The sequence below is a fragment of the Spea bombifrons genome, chromosome 1 (assembly GCF_027358695.1).
Source record: "Spea bombifrons isolate aSpeBom1 chromosome 1, aSpeBom1.2.pri, whole genome shotgun sequence".
In the NCBI taxonomy this organism is placed as follows: Eukaryota; Metazoa; Chordata; class Amphibia; order Anura; family Pelobatidae; genus Spea; species Spea bombifrons.
The window spans coordinates 36,873,408-36,900,003 of record NC_071087.1 but is presented as its reverse complement, the minus strand read 5'-3'; the positions used below and the strand labels follow the sequence as shown (position 1 = coordinate 36,900,003).

The following is a 26,596-nucleotide window of genomic DNA, read 5'->3' as shown; positions in this document are numbered from 1 at the left end:
TTTGATATATAAATATTTGTTTCCCCAGTTGGAGCGCTTATTTAGAAGAGCGTGAAAATATATTGTATATGCTAGTAAGCATGACACAGCCATTGATATATTTCCATGGGAAATCATATTGGTCATTTCCAGAACTGACGTAAATAGTTCAGTATCCTGTTCTTGTGAAATCAACAAAAAGATACAATACCTAGAAGTTGCTATCCATTTAGAACTTTGCTCTCCATTAGGTGTGTGTGTGTGTGTGTGTGTGTGTGTGTGTGTGTGTGTGTGTATATATATATATATATATATATATATATATATATATATATATATATATACACACACACATACACACACATACATACATACGGGGAAAAGAACATTCAATTTTATAGGTGCAGACAGTGGTGGACTTCCATCAGAAGCATTGGATTTAGGTTGAGGCATATATGTAGACTCGTGATATGTAGAAGTATGCAGTAGGTTACCTCTCTCAAGACTTAATTAAGCAGCTTTTTATGTAAATGTTTTAGGTATACACACACAGCCCATTAACTAATCTTGCTAATGATATACAGTACACATTTCATACCTTTCAAACCTATATTTTGCAGCAACGTATACCTGCTGGGTTTCTGGGATAAGGTAAAGGGTGTCCTCAAACAGTCTCTGCCCTTTCTATTAGTCCAAGGTAAGCAAGGAAGGAGTGCTTCGGTGTACTGACACCGGGGGGTGCCGTCTGAGGTCTGGGTGGATGGAATGTGACGTCACAATGATTCTGAGGGAAAAGCATTGTTAAGGGAATGAGATGAGCAAACTCGGAGTTCTGGTATCTATCAAAGCATGGTGAGATACCGTTTACTGTAAAGGCTTTAAGTGCTAAATGTGTCTCCACGCCACTGCTTTGAGCAGCAGACATGGCCACTGTTTGTAGAGCCTGCGAGGCAGACATGACCGAGAGTGGGGACAACAGGCTCCTAGAGTCATTAACGGTGAGTAATGGGGTAATCTCCTTCAGGTTTGAAGCCTGGGCTTTCTTCTCCTCTTCCAAGAATTCACCATTTTGGTGCTTCTTGACATGACGGCTGAACACAAAGGGGTGTGTGGTCTTAAACAGACACTCTTCGCAGCTGAAGGTCTGGCGTGGCGAGTGCTTGAGTTTCTTGTGCAAATTCAGATTGTCTTTGCGCTTGCAGCTATAGCTGCACTGGTCACAGTGAAAAGGGCGCTCTCCTGTGTGGACACGCACATGCTCAATCAGCTTGTTAGCCGTCTTTGAGAGGTAGCCGCACTGGTCGCATTTGTAATGGTTCCCGAGCCGATGCTCGCGGATGTGTACTTCCAGCTCCAGCTGGTTCGCCTTTACCACCTTGCAGATTCGACACTTGTACTCCATCTTGTAGTGCGTCTTCAAGTGACACTCCATGGCTGCAGGACGGTTTGTGGAGTAAATGCAGAACGGGCACCTACCAGCAGAACACATAAAAAAAGGAAAAAAACATTAAAATGCGCATACAAATGTGGACATGGACTGGGCATTCATTCAACCATTAATATGCAGGTACTAGACATCCACCCGACAAACTTTGGCCAACACACTGATATATTGACATCCACAGAGCACACCAAACAGCATTTTGTGAATATATAAATGTATCTGCCTTGTGTTTCTGTATCCCAAAAACTTAACTAGTAACAAAATAGCACACCGTAAGTTTTCAAATGCACTCTAAATGAAATGGCCACACACAATCTATTTTCACATCTTAAATAACCCTCCGCAAGTCAGATGCCTGGATAACTTATTTATTTAATAATAAGGTGATATAAACCCCAGGTGCCCTGGGCATATACACTATACCTCATTTGGAAAAAAATACATTATATGTATGACACTGGTAAGATGAAATAATAAACAAAAAAAATCATCCCTGCATCTATGGGCTAACAGGAACACATCATTCTTAATTAAACATTCACAAAGCGATATAGCGAGGAATTGATTTGCACCGAGGGGAGTGACGAGCGGTGAAGTGATTAGAAAAGGGGTTGGAAATACTACGTTCAGACCAAGTTCTACAAAAGAAGAGACCCCACCGTTAAAGTCTACTCAGCAAAAGAAAAAAAGGAAAGCTTTGGCCTGTGAAGCTCTGCAGCCAGGTCTTAGGGTTACAGACAATACGATTAGTGCAGTATCACATGTTATATACAACAGGACATGACATGAGAACATGTGCTTAACACAGGAAAGGGTTTTGTACTTGCTTTCCTTACTTGAGCCCACCGGTAGGGACTGTGTGGCATTTCTTATGTTCTACCAGCTGCTCCGGTGTCTTCATGAACTTATGGCACACATCACACTCGTACATCCGTGTGATTAGGTGGATCTGCAGGTGTCTTTCAAACATTGTTTTTGTTTTGCAGACAAAATTGCAGAAAACACACTCAAAACCTAGGAATGAAACATTCATATCAGAAAAGAGACTTCCATAGTGTGCCGCGTCTAGTGCTTCCTATAACTTTTACAATACATTTATTAGATTACAAGGTTTAACACCAAAAACACACTTCTTACGACAAATGTCATGACCTCTTTAGTGTGTGGTTTTGGAGGACTAAACTATATTGATGTATGAAGGGGGTCTTTTTAGTGAATTGGTCCTGTGGAAGAATCCCATAAAATCATTCTTATATTCTTTACTTTAACGCAGCAAGGACCACTAATTTCTTGGGCAACCCAGATTTTAACAGTCAACACGTTTCTGCGTTCTCCCTTCTTCCATGGTTGCATTTACCTTTCTCAGGCTTCTCTTCAGTGCTGACATAGGACTGGGCTCCAGGCACTAAAGAAATGACCAACAAGTTGTTTGAAGTCTGGTTTCTCAGAGGGGTGTCTGAATCTTCTTTGCTGTTGGTGGAGTCACTAAGTGCGGATAATGAGGAAGAAGAGGGGCTTATCGATTCACTGGGGGTCTTCCGGTCATCTCCTAAGGAAATCAAGAAGGATTAACAAACACACCCTTACGAAAAAATTACTGCAGTTTTTCTGAAGTAATACTGCAGTTTTTTTGGACATGAAAAAACTGCAATACTGCACTTTTACTGCAGTTTTACTGCATTTGTACTTCACTGTACTGCAGTTTTACTGCAGTTATTTTTGTACGGAAGTACAAATGCAATAAAGCTACAGTGCATTGAAGTACAACTGCAGGTTTGCAATATAAAAAAAAAAGTGCGGTAAATGTGCAGTAATACAGTACAGTACAGTGAAGTACAAATGCAGTAAAACGGCAGTAAATGTGCAGTAATACTGCAGTAAAAGTACAGTATTGCAGTTTTTTCATGTCCAAAAAACTGCAGTATTACTTCAGAAAAATTGCAGTAATTTTTTGTAAGGGCAGTCTTACTAACAGAAAATTACCGTAACCTAGTATTATTTTCCTACTATCAACAGTGTCTGTTTAGGCTAGATATTGTTATTTATTAAAAAGGACATGTACTGCCAATGTTTTGTGCAGTCGGTGTGGAATCGCATAGATATATGTGGACGTACATACTATATCAGCTGTTTGGAGAAAGAAGGAGGTCCAAAGAGGGATTTTGGTGCTTAAAATGTGCCCCTGGCAGATATCATTTTCTTACCGTTTGTGGACACTAATCTAAATCCTGTCCATAATAGTATTATATCCCCAGATATCACACCCAAATTATCATAACATGCATTAAACTCACTGCCAGTTAATAATTAGCCTATATTCATGTAGATGGTAAAGAATAAATACTAATTCAACAAGGGAAGACATTGAAAACACGGACAGGAAACTAGACAGATTCACAACTATCCAAATAATAGCGTACTTTCACTAGGAAAAAAAAATATTGTCATCGAATATTACTGCACTATATAAATCAAGTAATAATAATAATTTAAAAAAAAAAATCACAACTAATTTACCCCCTCACCCCAAAAAACAATTGATATATTTTAATCTACCTTATTCCCAGCTAGTTGTAGGCTTCAGAGTTTTCTCTTACCTGAGTGCTTGGTGTGGAGGTGAGTTCTCATGTCAGATTCCTCCATGGTGACAAAGTCGCAGGCACTGCAGCAGATGGAATACATCCATTGTTCCTTGTCCACATGGAGGGACATGTGACTCACAAAGTGGACATTCAGCTCAGTCTCAAATCCGCAGACATGGCAGCTACAAAGAGAACAGAACGATAAATCACTGCATCTACATGAATGATGAGAAATACCCCACCTGAACAGAGGAGAAAAGTTCACGTCCCAGAGAGCCCCAAAACCTGGAATCTGGTATGCTTCAAATCACGAAAAAATAAAATAGACATTTTACAACCCCGACATTGACTTGGAAACACAGAATGTGAAGACGTGTAAGAACCATTCAGCCCATCCAGTCTGCCTGTTTTTTCCAGCTCAAATCTTAATCAGTCCTCGGTCTTGTCTTAGATTCAGGATAGCTTTATACCTACCTCATGCACATTTAAATCCCTCTATTGTGTCTCTATCACTTCTCTAAAACTTTTTTTTTTTTTACATTGGAAGCCTCTGGCCGTCTAGTTTCAGACTGATATAACCTTTCCTTTTTTTGTACTTTGTTAAATCCCTTTATGAATTTAAAGGATTTCTATCCGTTGCTATCTCTTGTCTTCAGCGCTCAAGGCCAGGGAAACCTATGTTCCTGAGTTGCTAACATGTTTCCCCAAGTTGATAAGCTCTTAAGGCTGGTTCCTTAAGCTCAGGCGTTTAACCCACAAACTGTGGCCTAGAGCTTATTTTATACAATATTTGTGAATGAAGCAGCTAGAAGGAGGCTATGTTAATTCTGAACTAATATTTACATTACACTCAGCAGATCGGGGCCCCTGGTGATGTCAATAGATCATCAGGGGCCATTAGAAGAAATCTTGGAGAAGTCCTCTAGGTATGATCAGTAAAGAACTTAACCAAACAAAAACAAAGTCCTAGTATCCACCACATAGCAATAAAAACAAGCTAGCTAGTATTGTTTCTTTCTAGGTTAGAGGTTGTTATTTCAATCCTGTCACTTTATCGCTGATATTTTTACAGTGCTTCCCTGAACAACACACTATCCTGCAGCACCTCCCACGTTGAAATATTCTGGATGACATACCACGTGAAATTACACCGCAGAGTAGAATCATGATGTTAATTGGGAACTACATGTTCCAGATGCTGCCCATCACCTAGCATATTCCTCTGGGCAACATAGAAGCAATGTACTGCTGCCAAATACAGTTGTAAAGACCGGTTTGTTGATAAGTGAAGCGCAGATTGCACCTCAGAAACCAATTCAAAACACTCTGGAACGCTTCCCAGGTTAGACTGCACTATTTCACCAGCTTCCAGGAACTACATGTTCCAGTCAGCAGCGGATTACGAACACAATGCTGCCACCGGCTGTTATCTAGTGAACAGAGCTAGCACTGTGCGATGAGCAAGATCTGCCTTCTCAACAGTAAATAAAGCCTTCAGAGGGTGTACAAGGACGTTTAGGGAGATCTGATGCATTTGCCACTGCGCTGCTGCGAAGGAATAAATGTGTATATAGAAGAAGCCGTGTCATTAAATCAATATTATATTTGCTATGGCGAGTGCTTGCAGCTGAAGGAAGAGAGAAGTATTGCAATATAAATACCAAAGGCTTTAAGGCTCGGGAGGAGCAGTTCAGGACGGGATGTATAGTTTAGAAAAACAGGAATAATAAAAGTGGAGGTTGTTCTCTGAAGCTGGAAAACTCCAGGGGGATATTAGGAAGAAGAACTTTGCAGAGAGAGCTGTGGATAATTGGAGAAGAAGGCAAAGGGAAGTGGAAGAAATACAGAAAGGAAACCAAGAACACTTGGGACAAAGGTCTATGCTAAACACTTGAAATGATTCATGTTTTATACATAATAAACAGTAAAACGGGTCTGCTAACCAAGTCACATATCAATGTACCCGATTTGGCATCTAAAATTGGAACAAATTGGACATTACATGCCGAACCATAAGAGTGGATTATCAGTGCTTGGGTCACCTCAAGAATGTTTACCTCAATTAAAAATGTTTTATTTATTTAAACCTTTTTTTTTTTTCAAATTGAAATTATTTTAAATGGATTTTGTGGTGGAGCCTTTAGCTTCAATTACAGGAAGATTTAGCATAGAAGTTTCCCCCAGGTACATGTCGGCTATGTAGTGACGTATCCCGGCTTCGGGCAGTTTCAGGTGCCGGTAGCCCCTATGCCACATAATCAGGGACAGATTGCCCCTGTGTGCCACTGCTCCATGGGCTGGTTGGGGAGATCAGGGAAGTGGTAAGTGGTTGGAGGTGCCAAAATACCCTAGCAATGCTCATTATCGAAGCAAACTTCAAGTCAAACAACCAGGAATTTATTATTAAACAAAAAAACAAGAGTAAATGCGAAATAAAACCACAAACTAAGTTTTGCTATAGGAATGGGCAGGCTTACAATGATTAATCAAGCGTATTAACAGCACAAAATGTGTATTCGAATGAACAGTTTCATATACAGTTATCTAAGGTGCACTGCTTTACATAGGACATCGCAAATTGGATATTTAACGTCCATCAAAAGGTTTTTGCGATGGAATTGGACAAAACCATAATAATAAACCATTATAAAAAAATTAATAATAATATTGTAATATAGTCTAGTATCTGTCATGATGCAATGTGTGCAGTACGATTGAGTGGATGTAAAATGTGGGTAAAGCACAGCAAACAGGAAGCCGGAAGCCGTGGCCAAATAAGGCTTCATACTCCTCGACATACGATGATATATATGAATCTTTATCTGGCGGCTCCCGCAGAGACCTCCGGCTTCCAGTTTGCTGTGCTTTCCTTTGATCTCGGTGAGACTTTGGGGGAGTGATGGAAAAATGAATGTTGTTAGCCCTCATTTAGGGATGTAAAACTCCGTGATAGTTCTCACCTGTAATAATAGAGGCTCTTCTTTTTGTCGCTGGTATCTGCAATAACCGCACTGACAATATCTTCGGTGTCCGTACTGACCAGTTTCACCGCATGGACTGTTAGGTGTTGATTCAAGTTAGCACGGCACTTTGCAGCATAGGGGCACAAGTGGCATTTGTATTTTCTTTCTTCTGGATAAAATGAAATTAATAAATAAAAAAAAAAAAAAACACAGAATCGGATCACTATATATTAGCCTAGAGACCTTGAGACTACATATAGGGTCACATAATTATAATAATAATATATAATATATAACGGTATATATATATATATATATTTTCATTCATATGCACAGAAACAGAATATAATGATAAGATCTATACGGCCAATATAACCTGCCCAAACCTTATTCAGTCCTTGGCCCTGTACTTTGTTCTGTATAGCTGTATAACTATGCCATACATGATAAAATATATGCCTTATAACCTGATTGCACAACGGTTACTATTTAAGTGCCAAAAAGCGTGGCATAAAAGCATAGCAAAACTCCATACCTGTGTGCAGCAAGAGATGCCGAGATAAGGTCTGCTGACGACCGAACACTTTCCCACAAACATCGCAAGGAAAGAGCTGCTCGTTCAGTTTCCAAGCTGCTAGCCCGGCACTCGCATCCAGTCCAAGAGCTTCAGAATCTGCAAGAAACAACACTGCCATGAACACGCCATGAACGAACGCAAGCATCAGGTAGATTCAAAGCATTTATTAAACCTCACATGACAATGTATCTAACACGAACATTTAGTATGTGACTAATGTAGGACCTCAAAGGTATCTCTGCAGACTCAAAGACAGCACCAACCAAATGGTGATTAAAGATTTTTGTTTCCAAACAGGAATATTCTATAGCGCTGCAGCCGTTGTGTTATTTTAATTGGAGCACTCAAATAGTAATACTATAATTTAGTTCTATGCTTCACTAGGGTACTCACCTACCTGTAGCTTAGGGTAGTACCACTCGTTAGTGCCCGGTTAGGAAAGGAGACACACAACTGTAGCGGACACTGGATGTACTGCCTGTAAATCCCACAGGAACTAAGGACACCCTTGCAAAACTTCATGTAAGTTTTGCTATTTTTCAGCATCAAGTGGTAAAACCCTACTTAGGTATCCTATTGACAATATAAATATGCTGCATAAACAAATACCGTAGTTCGCCCCTAATATTCTAGAATGTTCCTTGCGGATTTAGAACTACGACAACTAAAACAACATCTGAAAACCAAGATATAAATCAAACTAAGCCACAATCAGATCAGTTGTGTGTTTATGGGAAGTGCTGCCCTAGGCCTGGCAAACGGTAGTCCGTCCCTGAGTGCCTACTTCAAGCAGTCTCTCATCTTTGGACCACACATCCTCTGTAATGAGAGCTGGGACGTGATATCATATACTAGCATTGTGCCCCAGGAGGACACATAGGTAATGCAGAGGCTTTACCAGATAGCACAGACATCTGTAGCATAAATGGCCCAGTTACAAGGGAGAACTCTCATCTCCCCAGCTGTCCCGGTGAGAAGAGGCTTGATGTAAAATGGAGATTCGATTACTTATGAGCATCACAAAATAAATACAGATCAGTGGTTAACATGTTTAACCGGCAATTTTCTTTTCGTAAACCAAATCTCCTAAATTACAATAGCATCATTGGTGAACCATCAAATCAACAGCTACCTTAATGCACAATATCCTGCAGTTTAACCTTTTCATGACTTTTAGTAACTATCCAACCCTTTCCGAGGATGCATCTGTAAGCACGTGTGCCAAATCCTCTATTTTTATAGGGGCCCGACTGTCATAGGACACATGAATCACAGGATGATCCATGCAATCTGGCCAACACGTGCACAAACCTCACGTCTAGAAAACATGCCACCTGGACAGACATCAAAGTAAACGTTTTGTGGTTGTAAAACAGATGTTCTTGGCCAGACAAGGGGTACACCAAGTGTTTCATGTGAGCAAATGTCTCACTGGGGAAACGTTAAAGAAACCAAGGAACATGCAGTCGCTTCAGCAGCACCATTCTCCTCGGGCCTGAAGAGATCTCTCTGAACAGTCACACTATAGTTACAGTGCGTTAGCAAGGCTCGCGTGGAGGGTGGGCAAAGGACACGTCTCTGAATGAGTACACAATCCTCAGGGTGTCTGTAGATGATCTACACTTCAGTCAACCAATTATGATTACTGCTAGGAGCTCATTGGGAAAGGGTGTATATATTTATACACACACACTACCGTTCAAAAGCTTGGGGTCACTTAGCATTTTAAGTGGAAAATAAGGACGTTTCTAGCTGCGTAACAATCGCAAAAGGGTTTTCTAATAATCAATTCGCCTCTGAAACTAAAACCAGCAAATCTAACTTGCCATCGGAACAAATGGCTGCTGATAAAGGACTTCTGTACGTCTATGAAGATATTCCACTTAAAGTCGGCATCAATAGTCATTTAAAATAATAATGTCCTCACTGTATTTCTGACCCATTTCATGTTATTTTAAAGGGAAGAATTGCTTTTGAAACTTTTAAACAGTAGTGTATGTATTAATATATATATATATATATACACATACAATCACGCTGGCCATGGAAACCTTTTAATGCCATTATTTTTACTTATAAGTTGTTGTGGTTCGGTTTAATATTATCTATGTCCTAAATAAACTTCCAAGTTAGTTTTAAAACACAGTGAAGTTATTGGACGTCATAATATATTAAAACACAATGAACTGATTAGATGTGGCAGAAATCTTTCTTTCTCAGTCTCAATACTAAACATGCATACTGCTCATGTTAATCAGTGTGCTAGTGTACCGCTGGCCTCTTATCTCAGAGGGATTTTCTATTCATTCTCCGGGAGGTCACCTTCACACAATAAAAGAGGGGGTTTGCGTGGAGATGACTGTAAATTACTGCTCAGGCTACTTATGGTTATTTGTTCTGCGTGTAAATCAGCCTTCAGGATATGCTATTGTTACGTTTCTCACAAATGCCATCTTGTGGTATTTGAAAAAACTCACATTAACACATGAAAACCTTTGAACAAAGACCAAGACAATGGCCGTGACGTACGAGAGACCCAACCAAGAGCCAGAACGTTTATGTGGAGAAGGGCTGTGCCATATAATTGAAATTATTATTGATTTCCTGGCCTTTATTTATGTCCATATTTGGTCATGTCTCTGTGTAGGCGGTTATATGCAAAACCAGTTCCTTATTATGCATGCATAATGTGTATTCAAATGAGCTGGACTCTTCTACTACTGCCTAGTCAAATGCAAATGCAGGTGTATACCTGTATATACTTACACAATAGACTAGTGAGTGCCAACTCATTATTAAAAATGTTGAAATGTTGCATCATTTGAGCTATTGATGAATGTTAAATTATTGTTCAGGCAATATGTCCACGTATTTAGAATTCAGTCTTCAAGACATGTCTTTAACATGAGTTGTTTTTGGTAATAAGTCTTTTTGTGACACGTTTATTCTTCACCCATGATGAAAACCTTACCTTTATCATTATTTACAACAACAAATGCGTGTGTAATAGAAATGGATTGTCACTGGTAATATATTATATATTAATGCTGATTAATATATTAGTTGTAATGCTTACATAAAAATTGGGGTTTATGTGATAGTAATATGTATGCTTATACGGATACGTGTGTGTATGTATATATGTATATGTATGTATATATATATATATATATATATATATATATATATATATATATATATATATATATATATGTGTGTATATATATATATATGTGTATATATGTGTGTATATATATATATGTGTGTATATATATATATGTGTGTGTATATATATATATATATATATATATATATATATATATATATATATATATATATATATATATATATACACACACACATATATATATATACACACATATATACACATATATATATATATATATATATATATATACATACATATACATATATATATATATACAACATATATACATACACACACGTATCCGTATAAGCATACATATTACTATCACATAAACCCCAATTTTTATGTAAGCATTACAACTAATATATTAATCAGCATTAATATATAATATATTACCAGTGACAATCCATTTCTATTACACACGCATTTGTTGTTGTAAATAATGATAAAGGTAAGGTTTTCATCATGGGTGAAGAATAAACGTGTCACAAAAAGACTTATTACCAAAAACAACTCATGTTAAGTAGAATATTAAGAAAGCTGCTATATACAGAGTTAACACTTTTTTTTGCATTTAAGCTTCTGTAAACACACACAAGAGACATGCGGAATCCCATAAGACAAGACAGTAGCATGTTAATAAACATTATGTTTCAGGTACCAATGGTAACTGACTTAACACTTCATACATCATAAAAGCAGTGGGCTGCTTTATATATATTTTCATGGTTCCTGCCATAGTATCTATTATATTACAGGCATTTAGGACACATTTTTAAGCTTCCCGTCCAAATTACAAAACATCACAAACTTCAAAAGAGTGCCAATCAGGAAGAGAAGGCCAGGTGTATACCTGTATATACTTACAATATAGACTAGTGAGTGCCAACTCATTATTAAAAATGTTGAAATGTTGCATCATTTGAGCTATTGATGAATGTTAAATTATTGTTCAGGCAATATGTCCACGTATTTAGAATTCAGTCTTCAAGACATGTCTTTATAAATGCAGCTCCTATACAGTTAGAATTATCACCCTCATCCTCTCGTCTTAAACCTTAACCTATTTAAACCAAATGCGAATCTCCTCTATACCCAACTATACCCATGTTTGGAGCGGCTATCATTCCACATTCATGACACTTTGACAAGGCAGAGGCTTATACATTATATCTAATGCTTCCCTCTCTTAAATCACATCCCTTTTCCCAAATATAAAACCACATATTCTCTATGCTAGAAGTAAAAGTGCAACATCCCAAATTTTGCCAAGTCATGCTTGCGACTGCCCTTATATATTCTGATTGCCTGATTATATACTGGTTATTTTATTGAGCATGGTTTCAGAATTAGCCTATCAATCACTGGTACCATATGGGTATCCAACAAGAAAGAATGCCAACTTTACTACACACTTCATTATTAAAGGTTGTTTTATATTTTGTATGTCAGCCTTATACCGAGCCACGTTCTTCCCTATACCTAAGTCCCGTACTCATTTAACTCCCCCCCCAATACAGCCTACAAGAATCCTCTCTTGCTTCAAGACTACAGGACTACCAGTCTTGTTCCATGGACTTTCATACTCATTTTTTGCCCTTTTTTAGGGATGACTACCCCACAACAACAACATTCTGCCTATTAATGACCTGCTCCAGGCAGACAGGTTAGGCTTGACAAGCTTTCTCACACCAGGTAAGCACAAACCGAGCCTTATCTCAAATTCTCTTAATCCTAAATGCTATCCCTTTCCTGAATACTAGTTTATGGAGTTCTGACTCCATCTTAAACACAAAGCCATTTATGTTGGATGCTGCCCTCTTGTACACAGTATCTCTTTTCTTTCTTTTTTTGTACATAAGAAGCAGCTGCTATGAAGCGTACTCATTATATTTTGGGCTGCTACAGATCTTCTTGCTGTCTATGATTAATGATTGCGCAGACGGGGGTGTCTTCCTAGTCCATGAACCTACCACTGGGAACTATGTCTAAGATGAAAGTCCCACTAAGATACTTATACAAAAACCTGCACTTCTGCTACGCAAACCTCAGACTATCATTATTCGTGAAGAATTACCGCAAGTGGGACAGTCCTGCCAGGCATACGCAACACAAAAATGGGGCACTATACAGCATCGCACAGTTCTTAGTTATAAACTCATCCAAGCAATTGAATTTGAGCAAATTGATAACGTTTAACAATAACCAACAATTATGTTTTATGTACCAAACGGCTTTACATTCAATTATACATTGAAACATAACAAAAGGAAAAATGAGTTTTGATATCATCATTTCTAGAAGGAGAAGAATGTATACAGTACTTGTTACACTGTACTGTAAACTGAAAGGTTGTAGGCTGTGCCCTGATTAAATAGACAACAGAAGACAGTATACCAGGTAGTGGGGTTTCTTCAACTTAAGGAACTTTCTAGTTTCCTGTAGGATAATAAGCACTTTGGGAAACCCAAACCCACAGTTCCATCAATTTATGGGAATTGCCGATTGCTGGAGTTGAAAGTGTTTTTTGAGAAAAAGTTCTCACATAGAAACTGACGTCTCTTCTATAGCTGCAACGTTTATTTCATTTGTTTGATACTTTTTATGTACTGGACATGTGTTCTAATGCAACAAAAAATAAATAATCTAATTCCAGGTGATACAATACAATTCCAGTAGCATGGCTTTTGGGTTTCGATACAAGATACTAAATATCGGAGATCATCCTCTAGAAACGCCAGTTGATGCTTTAGTATTCATAAAACGTAAACAAGTCAAATTAGATTGACACTGCATCTTGACCTCATCACTTATAAAGCCTGGATTTTACGTGGATATCTGGGGTCTGTGTATAACCTAATTTAAAGGTCAACCCTATTTAATGGCATACTCTTTAACAGATTTCTTTCTATAGCATGGAAACTGTGTACCTTTGGTTTTGTAATAACAGGGTAGTCAATCGACAGCACCGAAATTTAGAGTATTTTGTTGGAGTAAGATGAGATCTGTTCCTCGATCTCCATCATATCATATCTGTTAATGCTTTGTTTCCCTGTGTGGGATGCAGGTCCTGAAGAAAAATGTCATCGGATCAGATCAGGTCACTCTCTCCACCTGTAGGTTACACCATGGCACTTTACATGAGGAAGCATTAACACCTACCACCCAACATTACAGGCGTCCAGATTGGGACACCGGCATTGGGGGCAGGGTTCAAGAGGCAGGAAGGGGATACATTTGGAAAGAGAGGGGCTGGAGGCATGGGCACCCATGGGCTTACCTGAAGAGCCACCCTGTGGTGCTCAGCCTAAACATAAATTACCTTCATACAAGGTGCAGTAGGAAAAGGACCATTATTTGTCAACCGAGAGGATGAGAAAAAAAAACAAACAAAACACCAACCTACTTCGAAATTGGGTATCCAGGTGGCCAGTATTTGACCAATTTTTATAAGGTCAAACCAGTTTTTGGTTGGATACTCTGACCGGCTGTTTAGAGAGATAATTTTTGACGAAGCAGCAAAGATGGATATTTATGGTTGGGCACAGTGTGACACAGTGTATCAAGGATCAGTCGTCACCTGTACCGGCAGACTGGATACCATGTAGATGATGAACTGTAACCCACCACAGCTAGGCACTGACCTCTCTGCATTTTCAGTCTTTCCCTGTGTGTAATTAACATCTGATGCTAAAACCTCCATATAGTTAAACTCTTCAATGATAAAGTGCAACCTTTATAGGCTTGTAGTTAATTTCTTCAGTACTGGGGTGCAAAAGTACTATGTGTGTGCAGTTAGCCTTTTCGGTACTGAAGTGCAAACCCTTGTATCATGTGCGATGGCATAATGTAACAATATGCCGAACCGACGAGTAGGAGCTTGGCACCATGGCTGCTATACAGGACACGGTTACTATTGTATTGAAACTAATCCCTTTTTGTTTTTTTAAATCTGGCAACCCTACTTCCAAATGACCTTTAATGTAAAAATAAATAAGAGACATGCGGTTCAAAGAAATGGTATAATGGCTCTTCAAAGATACAAAGGGGAAGAACATTGAGGACATACTGTCTCCATGGAGGAACATTTCATCCAATACAGATTAATCACAACATTGATATTTAAGGTGAATTGGAGAGCAGATTAAGACCATATGATTTCATCTGCAAAGTGTTCAAATGCTAAAACAGCTTCCTACTCCTGTCTGCATATTTCTTGTAATTCAATAAAGTCGACCTTTGCAGACCAAAGAAAAAACTATACCTTGCAGCATGGTCCTTCCTTGAGAAGCAGCTTCCACTTTTGGGAGGTCTTTCGAGTTAGAGGTGAACGGTGATTGTCTAAATTTTTCTTCTGAAAAAAAGGGGCTACAAAAAATAAAAATACAATTCAGATGATATGATACTAACAAGTAATAAGTTTCTTAAAGAACGACTTTATGTTAAAAGAGTAACATTATGAAAATATGACGCTTTACTGCTATTGAAAAATCTTCAGTATTGGTATGCAGGCTGTCATGCAAGTAAGTAATGTAATGCCCTTCTTTACATAAAAACGGCAATGCCAAACATTTACTAAGGGTACAAATGCAGATAGACCCTTTATTATTACTATTATTGACATATTAACTTATACTATTTAGAAAACCACAAAAAAATATATGAATGAGTAAATTTAGCCAGTCACTTTATGGGCACTTTACATAGGAATGAATTACTCACTTCAGGACCAGCAACACAGAGCTAGTAGTGCTGCCACCATAGTGAAGTCATTAAAAACAATCATTTAATATATAGATTAAGCATAACCATAATTAGTTAAGAAAAAATTGTATCCATCCAATCCATCGTGGGGCAAAAGGTACAAACGGCAGATTCCAGATAAAATCCTTTCAAGCAACATACTGTATGTAATGCGGTGTGCACAGTAAGTACAGCATCATGGTCTGAAGCATGACATCTCCGGTTGGGACTTTGACGGACTGTTTATGTGCTGTGTTGGGTAATTTTACCATAAAGAGGTGTATTTTATATTATTTAAGGGTGACTGGCCAAATACCAAGTATAGATGTTCTGTATATATCAGGTTAAAATCTCGATTTCTTGCACAATGCTTAACCAGTTTCCTCGTCCATTCCGCTCCATTTGGGATCTATATAAAATATTATTTGATTCCAGTAGTTTGGGAAACCCCAGAACTCCTACTTCTTCATACCAGCATTCAGTGTAGAATTAATTAGAGGGTTAGTTACTGGTCGGTGTTCAGTGAAGATCAATTTTACACTTTGTCAGGGAGAATGCAACGTCTGCATGGGTTTCAGACACAAACAGAATGCAATGATGCAATGCAAGCAATTAGTCCTCAGCTTTAATGAATGGATCTCTCTTTGTATCATTAAATCTGGTACATCGTGGTCTTCTATATTTTAATTGGCCTTCCCATGAAACATCCAGCCCTTTTCTGCTTTTGATAAAAATATTTAAACAAATCCTATATGTTTGGTAGCCACAGCCCCTAAAGTTTTCCTACGGTGCCAAACTTTATGTGCTATTTTATCTCAATGAATAACTTTTCTTCCAAGTTCTCAGAAGAAAAAAAAAAAATAGATGTCTCTTGAGGTTCTTTTTGCCTACAAGAAATGCCACAAGCATCTGCCAAACATTGAAAGCAGTGTGTAGTAAGTAAGCAGTAAGTACTAGGTGCTTCGGTTTCTATCCAGCATGATTTAGAAGGTCTAAAGGAAACACCATAGAATTCCAATGACTACTAAATAAAGTTGTGCGACATTAATGAACTGCATACTGCTGGAAGATAAGTCTGTAAGACGATACGTGATGCAGAGCCAGGCAGAGCGCCAGAGACTGCATTGGAACGATAAACAGAAACCCTGAAACCTAGTGGCCAAAAAGCACCTGGATTGTGACGGATGGAAAAAAAAGATCCTAGCTTACAGGCTTCCATTACAGAAAAATTATAGCTTTAAGCAGAAACTGGAACAGTCCAATATCCAAGTGTCTGAAGTACTGAATACTAGGTAGTACTAATTTGGAGACAATAGTAAGTAGGATTTAAGAGCCAGACCAATGTTTTTGGGTTTTTTGTAAGCGCAAGGAAAATGTGCAGTCTGGGATTTGCCAGACCTTGATCATTATAATTTTTCCGTTGCTATAAAACACGCAGATCACTGCCATTTCTTAGCTCTGTGCGGTGGGAGGAAATCGATGTGCGCAGGAAAATGTATTCTCGAATGTTACGAACACGCTAAGATAAATTATATGTAATTTCCTCTGTCGCAATAGGAAATGGAGAACATTCAGATTCTGAAATAATAAATTCAAACATAGCCTCATATGACCAATTTTTTTACCGATGCAAATGTTTCACTTGTTCCATAATTGCAAAGAAACATAGCATTAACATATGAAGTGGGTGTAGAGGCATGCTTTGCTAGACAATAAATGCCATCTAGGGGTAGGTCTAGGTTTTATAGGGTCATAAGCAATATACTTAGGGGCCTATTTATAACAAATTAAGCATTACACACAAAATTATATGGACATATGTATTTTGCGCTTTGTGATTTTTTTTTTACCTATACTTAGTGATTAAAAACTGTGATAAATCTAAACAAAAACGTATGTCGATCTCTCCATACTATCTCTCATATGGTAGTACCACCTATATGATGTATGGCAAACTGATGTAAGAATAAGCCCGGAAAATTAAAATAATGAAAATAACGCACCTAGTTGTTCGAATGATATTTGACTTGTTGTGATTGTGTTCTTTGCTTACTTTTTCTAGAAAAAAAAGAAAGAGGAATATTTTAGTATTTAGCAAAAATGAAATTATAATATACAACACATTCTAAGTGTAATAATGCCACACTTTTGTAAGAAATGTATAATTTCCAATCAATTGCGTTAATATATGGAGTGCTAAATCTTTGGGCATCTATGTACTTCTAGAAAGCTACATACGACTTGTTATGTCCTGTCTACCCATTGTACAGCGCTACGGAATTAGATGGCGCTATATAAAACAATAAATAATAATAAAGCATACAGAATGCACACGTATAGTTAGCTCTTTTTGTTTGTCATTTGCTATATGCTGCTATAGGTTCTGGAAAAAAGTGACTTAACACTCATCTTTTTTTATATACATCCCTTGATGCTGCAGTCACTGGAGGATTACTCTGATAAATGTCAAATCTGCCCGAAATACGGTACACAAGATGTGATAAATCTCCCCGCTTAACACCAATTTTTGATCCACAGTGGGGGATTATTTAATTTGCATTTATGTTTGCAAAGTTGAACCTTCCCCTTCTCAAAAGGATTTGAAAAGCTACTCTTGAAAGTCTGGAGAGAACTCTGTATAATTAACCCCATAAGAGACCGTTAACCGCTATGCAATAGACAGCAGAACAGTGGTAGCAGGGAAGACACCCATTGTCACTTGGCCTATTATACCTGTTGTCTACAGTTCCTTTTTTTGTTACATCTGGATTTCCGGGCTAAAACATTAAAAACGGTGCTCTAAAACTACATTACATTACCTGATAATTTAAAGAGAAGTTCTGAAGCCATCTTGACAGATATGTCTTGGCTGAACAGGTTCCCCTCGGGAATAACTCTACACTCCGGCATCTTCATCAAGTGCTCATTTTTTTCTTGCCTTAATAAAGTGCTGTAACCAATGTTTTGTCTGGGGGAGATGGAAGAGTCAGGGATGTCAACCTCCATGGGTTCTTCTTTAATCTTAACAGTCTGCGCATCCTTACAACTTTCAGCTACGGAGGCGATGCAGAAAAAAATTCAATTACAATGTGTACTTCTGTGAAACAGCCAACGTCAGTAAGAGGTTTCAATTAGAGACGCAAGGCTTAAAGTGACAGTAAAACATCTTGTTTTAAAAGGATGGCAGCATCTTCATCTTCCTATAAATCAGGTATTCACTTATGGAAGTCAACAATTTAGAGTACATAATCCGACAAATATGCACAAACAATACAAGAGTAACACAAAATAATGATTTCAGCGTATAGAAGTTTGTGATACAGAAAGTAGACTAGTCTACAAAAAAAACCAAGACAAAAATATCCGGTATGTTCATATTCTCACGGAGCTCAGACATACAATACTCTGATATATATACATTGTATATTACTGTGATGTATACCGTTTTAACAGTCTTGATAGTATGAATTCATCTGGCAATTAATCAAAAGGTGACACAGCTGTCAGTATTTTTTTTTTTTTGTGTAGTTGGCAAGTCTGGAGGACGTTGGACATCTTAGCTTCCCTTTTTTGACTGAGCACTTTGGAGGACCAACCCAAGTGGACTTGTCCTGCAAGGACCACTATGGGCCCCGGAAAATGCATATTAGGGGAGGTTTTTGAGCAGCACCTCACTGACATGACTATATTTTTTGGGTTCTGCCTTTCTTGCAGGGAAATGTCTACTGAGGCTGACCCTCCCTAATAAAGTAGACAGTCAGAAGACACTAGTCTGCCCATCTTTTCTCAAAGTTCATCCTGCTTGAGCACTATACATCAGCCATGAGGTAAACATAGTGGGTTTTTCGCTATGTAGTCTAATCAGCGGAATGGAGGTGGAATGATGAACCCCTTAAGGCCTAAGAGCTGTTTTACGTTTAGTAGTCAGTGTTAGAACGCATATAACATACAGCATATAACATACATATTACCTGGCATCAACTCCAACCAATATACTGTTCCAGAAAGTAAAAACAAAATGCAAAAGTGCTACGTCCTTTTTCCCCATGACTTGTTATTGTGCCCTTCTATTTGTTTTGTGTTAAAATTCCTTTTCGCAATAGACCTACCTATCCATTTACTAACATATTCTAATATAAACAAGATAATCAAATTCCCTGCTTCAAGGTTATATCAAAGTCACCAACATCTATAGACCTACATTTCTTTAAAGGACAAAGATTTTTAAGGCTCCTCTCAAAGAAACGCTCGTTTTGGTACAAAAATGTTAAACAGGGTTACCAAGGTCAGCCCTATTGTGCCAAGAAGAACTGTGTTTCCCTTCTTTGTCAGCTGTTCTAGAAATAACTTGAAAGGGGACCCTTGATCCAATTAAGATGGCAACTCCATTTTCTCTCGCCCTTAGCAGAGGCTAGACAGAAACGCTAAAATGTTATTTATTCTGACTAGTTTTCTAATGTTTTAATGTTTGTCTGTGGGGTCATGTAAAACATGTTTCGCATCAGCATGGTGAATGCTAATGAAAAAGGCAGCATAATTATAGCAGGTAAGGTTTTTTAGTAAAGTACCCCAAATGGTTAAGGGTGTCACAACACATACAGAATATACAGAAAATAAAACAGCAATTCGAATGTTCTAATTTCTAATGCAGAGTCTGCAGAGGGCGCACACTGCAAGACTCAATCTGCCCCTGGAGTGACAGATCAGGAAGTATGGGGTGCTATTGGCCAGCGTCCCACCGAGCATTTGCGTGGCGTGCCAGATGGCCAGTCCAGGCCTGTTAGAGACCAACACAAAACGTTGTATTATGCATTATGTCACCCACACAAACTAGAATAGGTACTTATACTAAAATAATTGTCTGTAGGATGGTTTTGGGCAATCAGCAGTAATAGGAATGATGTTTCTAATGCTGCATATAGCTACACGTGTTAAATGTAGGTGGAACAACACTTTTGCAATGGCACATGCAATGAAGATTACAGATAAAGATAAATGTTATAGAATTGTTTGGAACACATATACACTGTAGGATCTTATCTCTCTGTTCTTAGAATTCCCAATCTTATTCCTCCAAATTAGACTATTCCTACCCTATGGTGATTCTGTCAGCCTTTGTAAATCTAGAGGAGGAGACGATAGAAGTGATGTTATGCTAACTTACACACATAACACCTTCACTAAAATAGTCAAGTCCTTTACATTTAAACCAAATATCTCCACAGCAATTGCAGGCATTTAGCTAGTTTTATTAAATAACCCGCGCCAAGGAATATGTTGACTTATATACCTGTAATGTTACGCTTCAGATGGTTACAGCTTAACTAGAATCACAATTTTGGATTCACGGGGTGAGGCGTAACACATTCCTGCTTTCTTTGAAGTATCATAAGTGTTTAAACTTTGCAAAGCAAATGTTGTGAAAGCCTTTCAGAAGAACATAAAGTTAATCATACAGTGCAAGGAGGAGGAAAGAAAGAGAATGCGATGCTTGAAGAAAAAAAAAAAAAAAAGGCCATTATGCCCGGTTTCAAAGATGAACACTGCTGTTGTCTGTGCAAAATCTCGACTCACTGCCAGACGCTTGGCAAGAGGAATTTGCTTTAAGCAACTTTAAATAAAAAGTTCAACATCAGTTCACAAGAGGCCAACAAGCCTTTCTCCGCATTCAGTAGTTCACAATTATGGATCAATATTAGTCATTTGTAGTAACGTGTATGGAGTTATGACCTATAGGAACTGCCGACTTAGAACAAAAGGACCCAAGAGTGTTGACTTACAAATTAAAACTCCTTTATGTGTTCGTCACCCTGTGAATGTAGCTATGTCCCAATATTTATGTGTTTGTTAACGTTTGCCGGCTTTTAAAACATTGTAATGGCTTGGCTGCTAATCCTACAGCTAGGAAATGTATCATTTTCTTTTTTCCAAATAGCTACATTACATTTATGTATGTAGCGCCAGCAGATCCCATAGCGCTGTTACAATAGGGGACAGTAAAAATATGTAACAAAGACATTTTGGACACAGACATTCATACAAGTTTACGTTTGAGGACAAGGGGTTTTCACAGAAGAGTATGTTGTGTTGTGCTGTGCCTGACCTCACAAATGCTCTACTGGATGAATGGGCAAAAATTCCCACAGAAACACTCCAATAATATATAAGTCTTCCCAGAAGACCGGAAGCTGTTATAGCTACAAAGGATGTGGGGTGCAATTCCATAGCATTGGAATGGGACGTCCAACAGGATCATGTAGGTGTGATGTAGGTGTGATGGTCAGGTGTCCACATATTGTTATAGTGTTTCTCACTAGGGGCATTTTGACATTTCTTAAGCAGTCACCGTACTGCTAATCTTTAGCAATCTTTGTGGCAATATATATATATATATATATATTTTAATTTGTCACAAACACGCTGCAGTTGATTTCTTCATCAGAATGTATAGTAAGTGCAACAAAAAAGCTCTTAATTTGTATTCAGCAATATCTTCTGGATATAGTCATGTCCCACATACATAGATACGTCATGGTGTTTTGATGTCATGAGGTCTAAACTGTAATAGCATGTTTTAGTTTTCATGTTTGGAATTTTTACAGATCAATTTACTGGCCCCATGTCTCATTTGAGGAGTTGTGGTCCTATACTTAAATTTAATGGAAAAAAATGATATACCGTATTTGCTCGACTATAAGATGAGGTAATCTTATAATTGACTCCACGATAGAAGCCCTAGCAGAAGTACCGGCCAGCAGCAGCAGGGGTTGTCTACGCGCATCGCGCAGACGTTCACGGGCTGCCAGAGAGGATAATCCCCCGCATCGCTGCAGGGGACCTGGATCCTCCTCTCTGACAGCCAGTGAACGTTTGTGCGATGCGTGCAGACAACCTCCGCTGCTACCCGACACTTCTGCCAGGGCTTCTATGACGGAGCACTGGCCTGACGTGACCTTCCAGTGCTCAGAAGCTCTGACGGAAGTCCCGAGTAGCAGCGTGAAGACGTCCACCGGCTGCCCCACTTGACACCAGGGAGTCTGGAGCACGGGGAACAAGTCAAGGGATGCATCGGTAATTTGGGGGGGGGGCATATAGGGGGTTGTAAGGCATATCAGGGGGGGCAGATTGGCAAATAGGGGGAATAAGGCATATCAGGAAGGCAGAGTGGCATATCAGGGGGGCAGAGTGGCATGTAGGGGGGTATAAGGCATATCTTGGGGGCAAAATAGCAAGCCGTAGGGCAGATGTGCATTATTGGCGGCGGGGGGGGAGCAAGTTGGCAAATAAAAGGAAATAAAAACAAGAAATGCATTTTTCTCAATCATTTTTTATTAAATCTGAAAAAATAGTTTACATGTGAATATTTACTAATAAAACTTTTTTCTTATAGTGTAGTCTTATATTCAGGCTTTTTTTTTTCTAGATTAATATTCAAATTTTGGGGGTCCTCGAGCAAATACAGTATATTTTTGAAAACTAGGCAACCCAGGGTATTTATCTAGGGGCACACTGGCATGTTTTACGTGACATTTTCAAAAAGCTGGTGGCAAAACAAAAATAAAAAAAAAAACTTTTCACAAAACATTGCAATTTCACTATTTTTTTTTTTTCTTACTGGATATGTAATGTACACCCCCCCCCCAACGTTCAGCAATGTCATGCATGCATTGGTTTGGCATTATTATGGGACATCGGCATAAATACAACTGATATTAAAAAAAATGTACTTACTAAACAAAGTGTGAAAAGGTGTTCTCCGGTCTCTCTCCACTTCACGACGGAAATAGACAGAGAACACTTACAAAGGCATGGTTTATGTACATGTTATTAGTAAAAAAAATTATCACATGCGCGGAAGAACTCTGCATCGGCTGAAGCTGCGGCTAGTATCAAAAGTCTTGCCATGAAGGAGATTTACATCCTGCATACTTAATAGCAGGGATTTCAGGAACATTGTACTTCCTGTGAAGGGGTTAAAATTGACAATTACTTGAACACACGCTAAGACATTCTTGGAAAGAAGGGAAAGAGGGCTCTCTTCTTTTGGGTTTATTATTGGATATCCTATTTTTGCATACAGTTTATAAAATCTTTATCTTTTGCATTAAAATATTTATCATTTGCGGGCTTTATTCACCAAAGTGTTAGTTGTATAAGAGTTGTGCATGTATAGAACTCTTCCCAATGCCAGTAAGCGCCTAACCTAGAAAGGAAGGTTGCATAGCTCGCTCCCTTGTGTTCTAGTACAAGGGCTATTGATGTCTTCCATAGTACGACAGGATGAACAGATGTTGGCCTCTGCCAGGTACAGTCCCCTGTTTGAGGCGTAATTCCTAGTAATAATTTGTTGGTGGCCGTGTCAAACTATATCTCAGTAACTAGGTTGCTTTATACCCCATACATGTATACGTTATAAGCAAGGTCATTAACCAATTGTCATCAGGCAATTCATTTTATCGAACGTCGCCCCAAAATAAATTACATTGTGTTGATTGCTTCAAATAGCAATTAAACATTGTGGACAGAGTGTGACACAAAAGTACAGCAGTCCACATTCTGTCCCAATGCACTAGGACAGAATGTTGGCAACCATATTTAAATGACTTATATAATAGCATACAACATGTCCCTGGATCTTGCTCAAAAGATCTGGTCATCCTATGGTACAGAATTCTCTTTTCTGCTCCTTTATGCAGTCATGCGCTATACGATCGCACCGACTATAAGAGACGCAACATGCGTGCTATAAGGGGCTTTCTCCCACTAGTGCGCCAGGACATTGGTTTGCTGGGAAATAACCATTGGCCATGTGACTTAATTCCACTGCCCTAACATATATAAGGAAATATTCTGAACATACGACAGCCCCCCTTTTTTCATATGTCTAAGGACTTTACGTGGTTCCGATCCAAGACAAAATGAAGAGGGCCATAAATTGCATTGAATAAACATTGAAAATCTTGAACATTTACCCAAGTGGTATTTCTTCATCATCTGTTCATTTCTAGCCTTAATTAATATATATATTTTTTTACATTGGCACACACATTATTTGCCACCCCAATTCCATGTAAGCAGAATGCCAATCAGTGGATAGAGAATATAAGTTAATTCATTGATTCTAAGATCCAGCGACATTATTATTGTAATGATTTGCCATCTTCACCTGCCTATTTAGGCTAGTTGGTGCATAGGCATAGTCAAACACAGCCATACAATTACCGTATATAAAATTATATAACCATTATAAATCATATATGCACTAAAACAAGACTTAAACAAACAAGATCAAGATCTGGTTTAACATAACTTCAAGGACCTCAAACTATTTGTTCTTTTTAAAAGGTGCTTTTCCACAAAACAAACCTTAGCACATCTGTTATTTTATCATTTCTTCTAAAAGGTAACCATGTAAAAAAAACCGAAAACGCTTTTTCAGTTTCTATGGCAACTACCCATCAGTGTGTGCTTTTGCGTCACATGAGATTTAAGTGTTCCTGGCCAAAAACATGAATGGTAAATTTTACTTGATTAAAAAATGATTTGCACATCCAACAGTACTAGAAATGCTGTTTCTAATACTGCATTTGGTTACAAAAGTGTTAAATTAAACACTTATGTTAGGTAGAACAGCACCTTTAAAGTGCATATGTGCATCATCTTTAATCTGCCAGAAGGGGTGGTTCTCTGGTGGTACGATCTATATTATGTTTAGTCAGCACAGAAAGGTTAAGCTCCGGGATATAACATCGCTTCACATTAAACCTTTTTACGGAGATCTGAGATGTGTGACATCATAGCTCAGTCGCTGTGGTTGGAAGATACCCAACTACACCTAGTGGGTGACCAGCTACATTTTCACATGGACGTATGCACACATCGTATAGACAAATAATAATAAAAAAATCTCTTCCATTACATCAAAACTGTGTACTGAAAAGGTGGTAGATAAATGGAACAGCCTCCCATCATCCCATTATATATATATATTATATATACACATACATACACACACACACATATATACATACACACACTGTTTTTGGAATTTCTGTAAAAAAAATACATCAGATCTTTATCTATTTCAAAACATACACAGCCATTTCTCTGAACAGATTCAGCAGCAGTTTTCCACACTAAAATGAATAAATTCCCTAGCAGCCGGTTACCTGAAAGTTTCATTAGAAGCTCGGATGCTGCCTTGACTGAAATATCCTGTGTTAGTGGATTTGGCTGAACTGCCTTTGATTTGCTGTCTCCATCGGTGGTGTTGGAGACTTTTGTCTCCGATTCCTGATTAAAAGAGTATCCACACTGTGGGGACAGGTAGCTGGTGGCTTCTTCATCATTAGGTTCTTCTTTTACTTTAACGGAAAGGGTCAGGGGCTCCTTCTGGTTTGCAGCTGGAAAGGTAAGAGAATTTATATCACAGGTGACATTCATATAGCATCCAAGATCATAAAAAAATATTTTTTTAAAGACTCGTTAAGATCATTGTCTCTCCCAGCCCCAGGATGAGCTAGGTATTGCAATTAAGTCTGAATGTTTTCTAGGTTTGAAGCTATACCCCATTCTAGTCACCTCTGTCGTCATCCACTGTGGGGTGCTGTTGTTATGTTTCTACATACAAGTGTGGTCTTCTACAACATCCCACCACTACATATAAAGCAGACATGTCATTTGGACATTTTAAGATATATTTTATTCATACATTGTTCTGGGAATATCAGCACAACACATTGGCACAAGTAAAATATTATATACCAGACTCTCTCATACCTGGCTGCTGTATAGGTTACACACTCGCAATGCTCTCTGATCTTATATAGAGCGTGGAAAATCACAGTCACGGAATTTTGTGTCAGAACACAATGTGTGTGCAGCAATGCTGGCAGACATATTTGAGCTATCAGTATACAGATATGTAAAGCTCCTCACTAGAGAAGCTTTTCCATCTTTGGTACATGAACATGGCACAACTGACGGGGCCGGGGCTTACTTTAATATTCCTTCAATTGGAAAAATGATGGGGCACAACACAATGTTTGGGTAAAATTGTACACTGTACAAAGTGTCACCATGTCATTTCCTAATGACAAGTGCAGCTTCAATCCACAGATGCATATAATTTTGTTTAAG

The 26,596-nt window shown here is 38.4% G+C and overlaps 1 protein-coding gene across 2 annotated transcripts in view; it reads right to left on the bottom strand.

Moving 5' to 3' along the window:
• Positions 1–361: 361 nt before the first annotated feature.
• The window catches only part of ZNF827 (zinc finger protein 827), a 68,305-nt gene continuing 42,070 nt past the window's right edge, over positions 362–26,596 (bottom strand). Inside the window, exons 5-14 of one of the 2 annotated variants that reach the window (XM_053460776.1) lie at positions 25,627–25,860; positions 18,277–18,510; positions 17,461–17,515; positions 14,979–15,082; positions 7,504–7,641; positions 6,966–7,137; positions 4,021–4,187; positions 2,781–2,972; positions 2,260–2,437; positions 362–1,451 (exon numbers count right to left, since the gene is read on the bottom strand). In XM_053460776.1, the coding sequence (XP_053316751.1) occupies positions 644–1,451; positions 2,260–2,437; positions 2,781–2,972; positions 4,021–4,187; positions 6,966–7,137; positions 7,504–7,641; positions 14,979–15,082; positions 17,461–17,515; positions 18,277–18,510; positions 25,627–25,860 (2,282 nt within the window). In that variant the 3' untranslated portion in view covers positions 362–643. The remainder of the gene's footprint in view (positions 1,452–2,259; positions 2,438–2,780; positions 2,973–4,020; positions 4,188–6,965; positions 7,138–7,503; positions 7,642–14,978; positions 15,083–17,460; positions 17,516–18,276; positions 18,511–25,626; positions 25,861–26,596) is intronic. The other variant, XM_053460785.1, reaches the window with a different exon arrangement.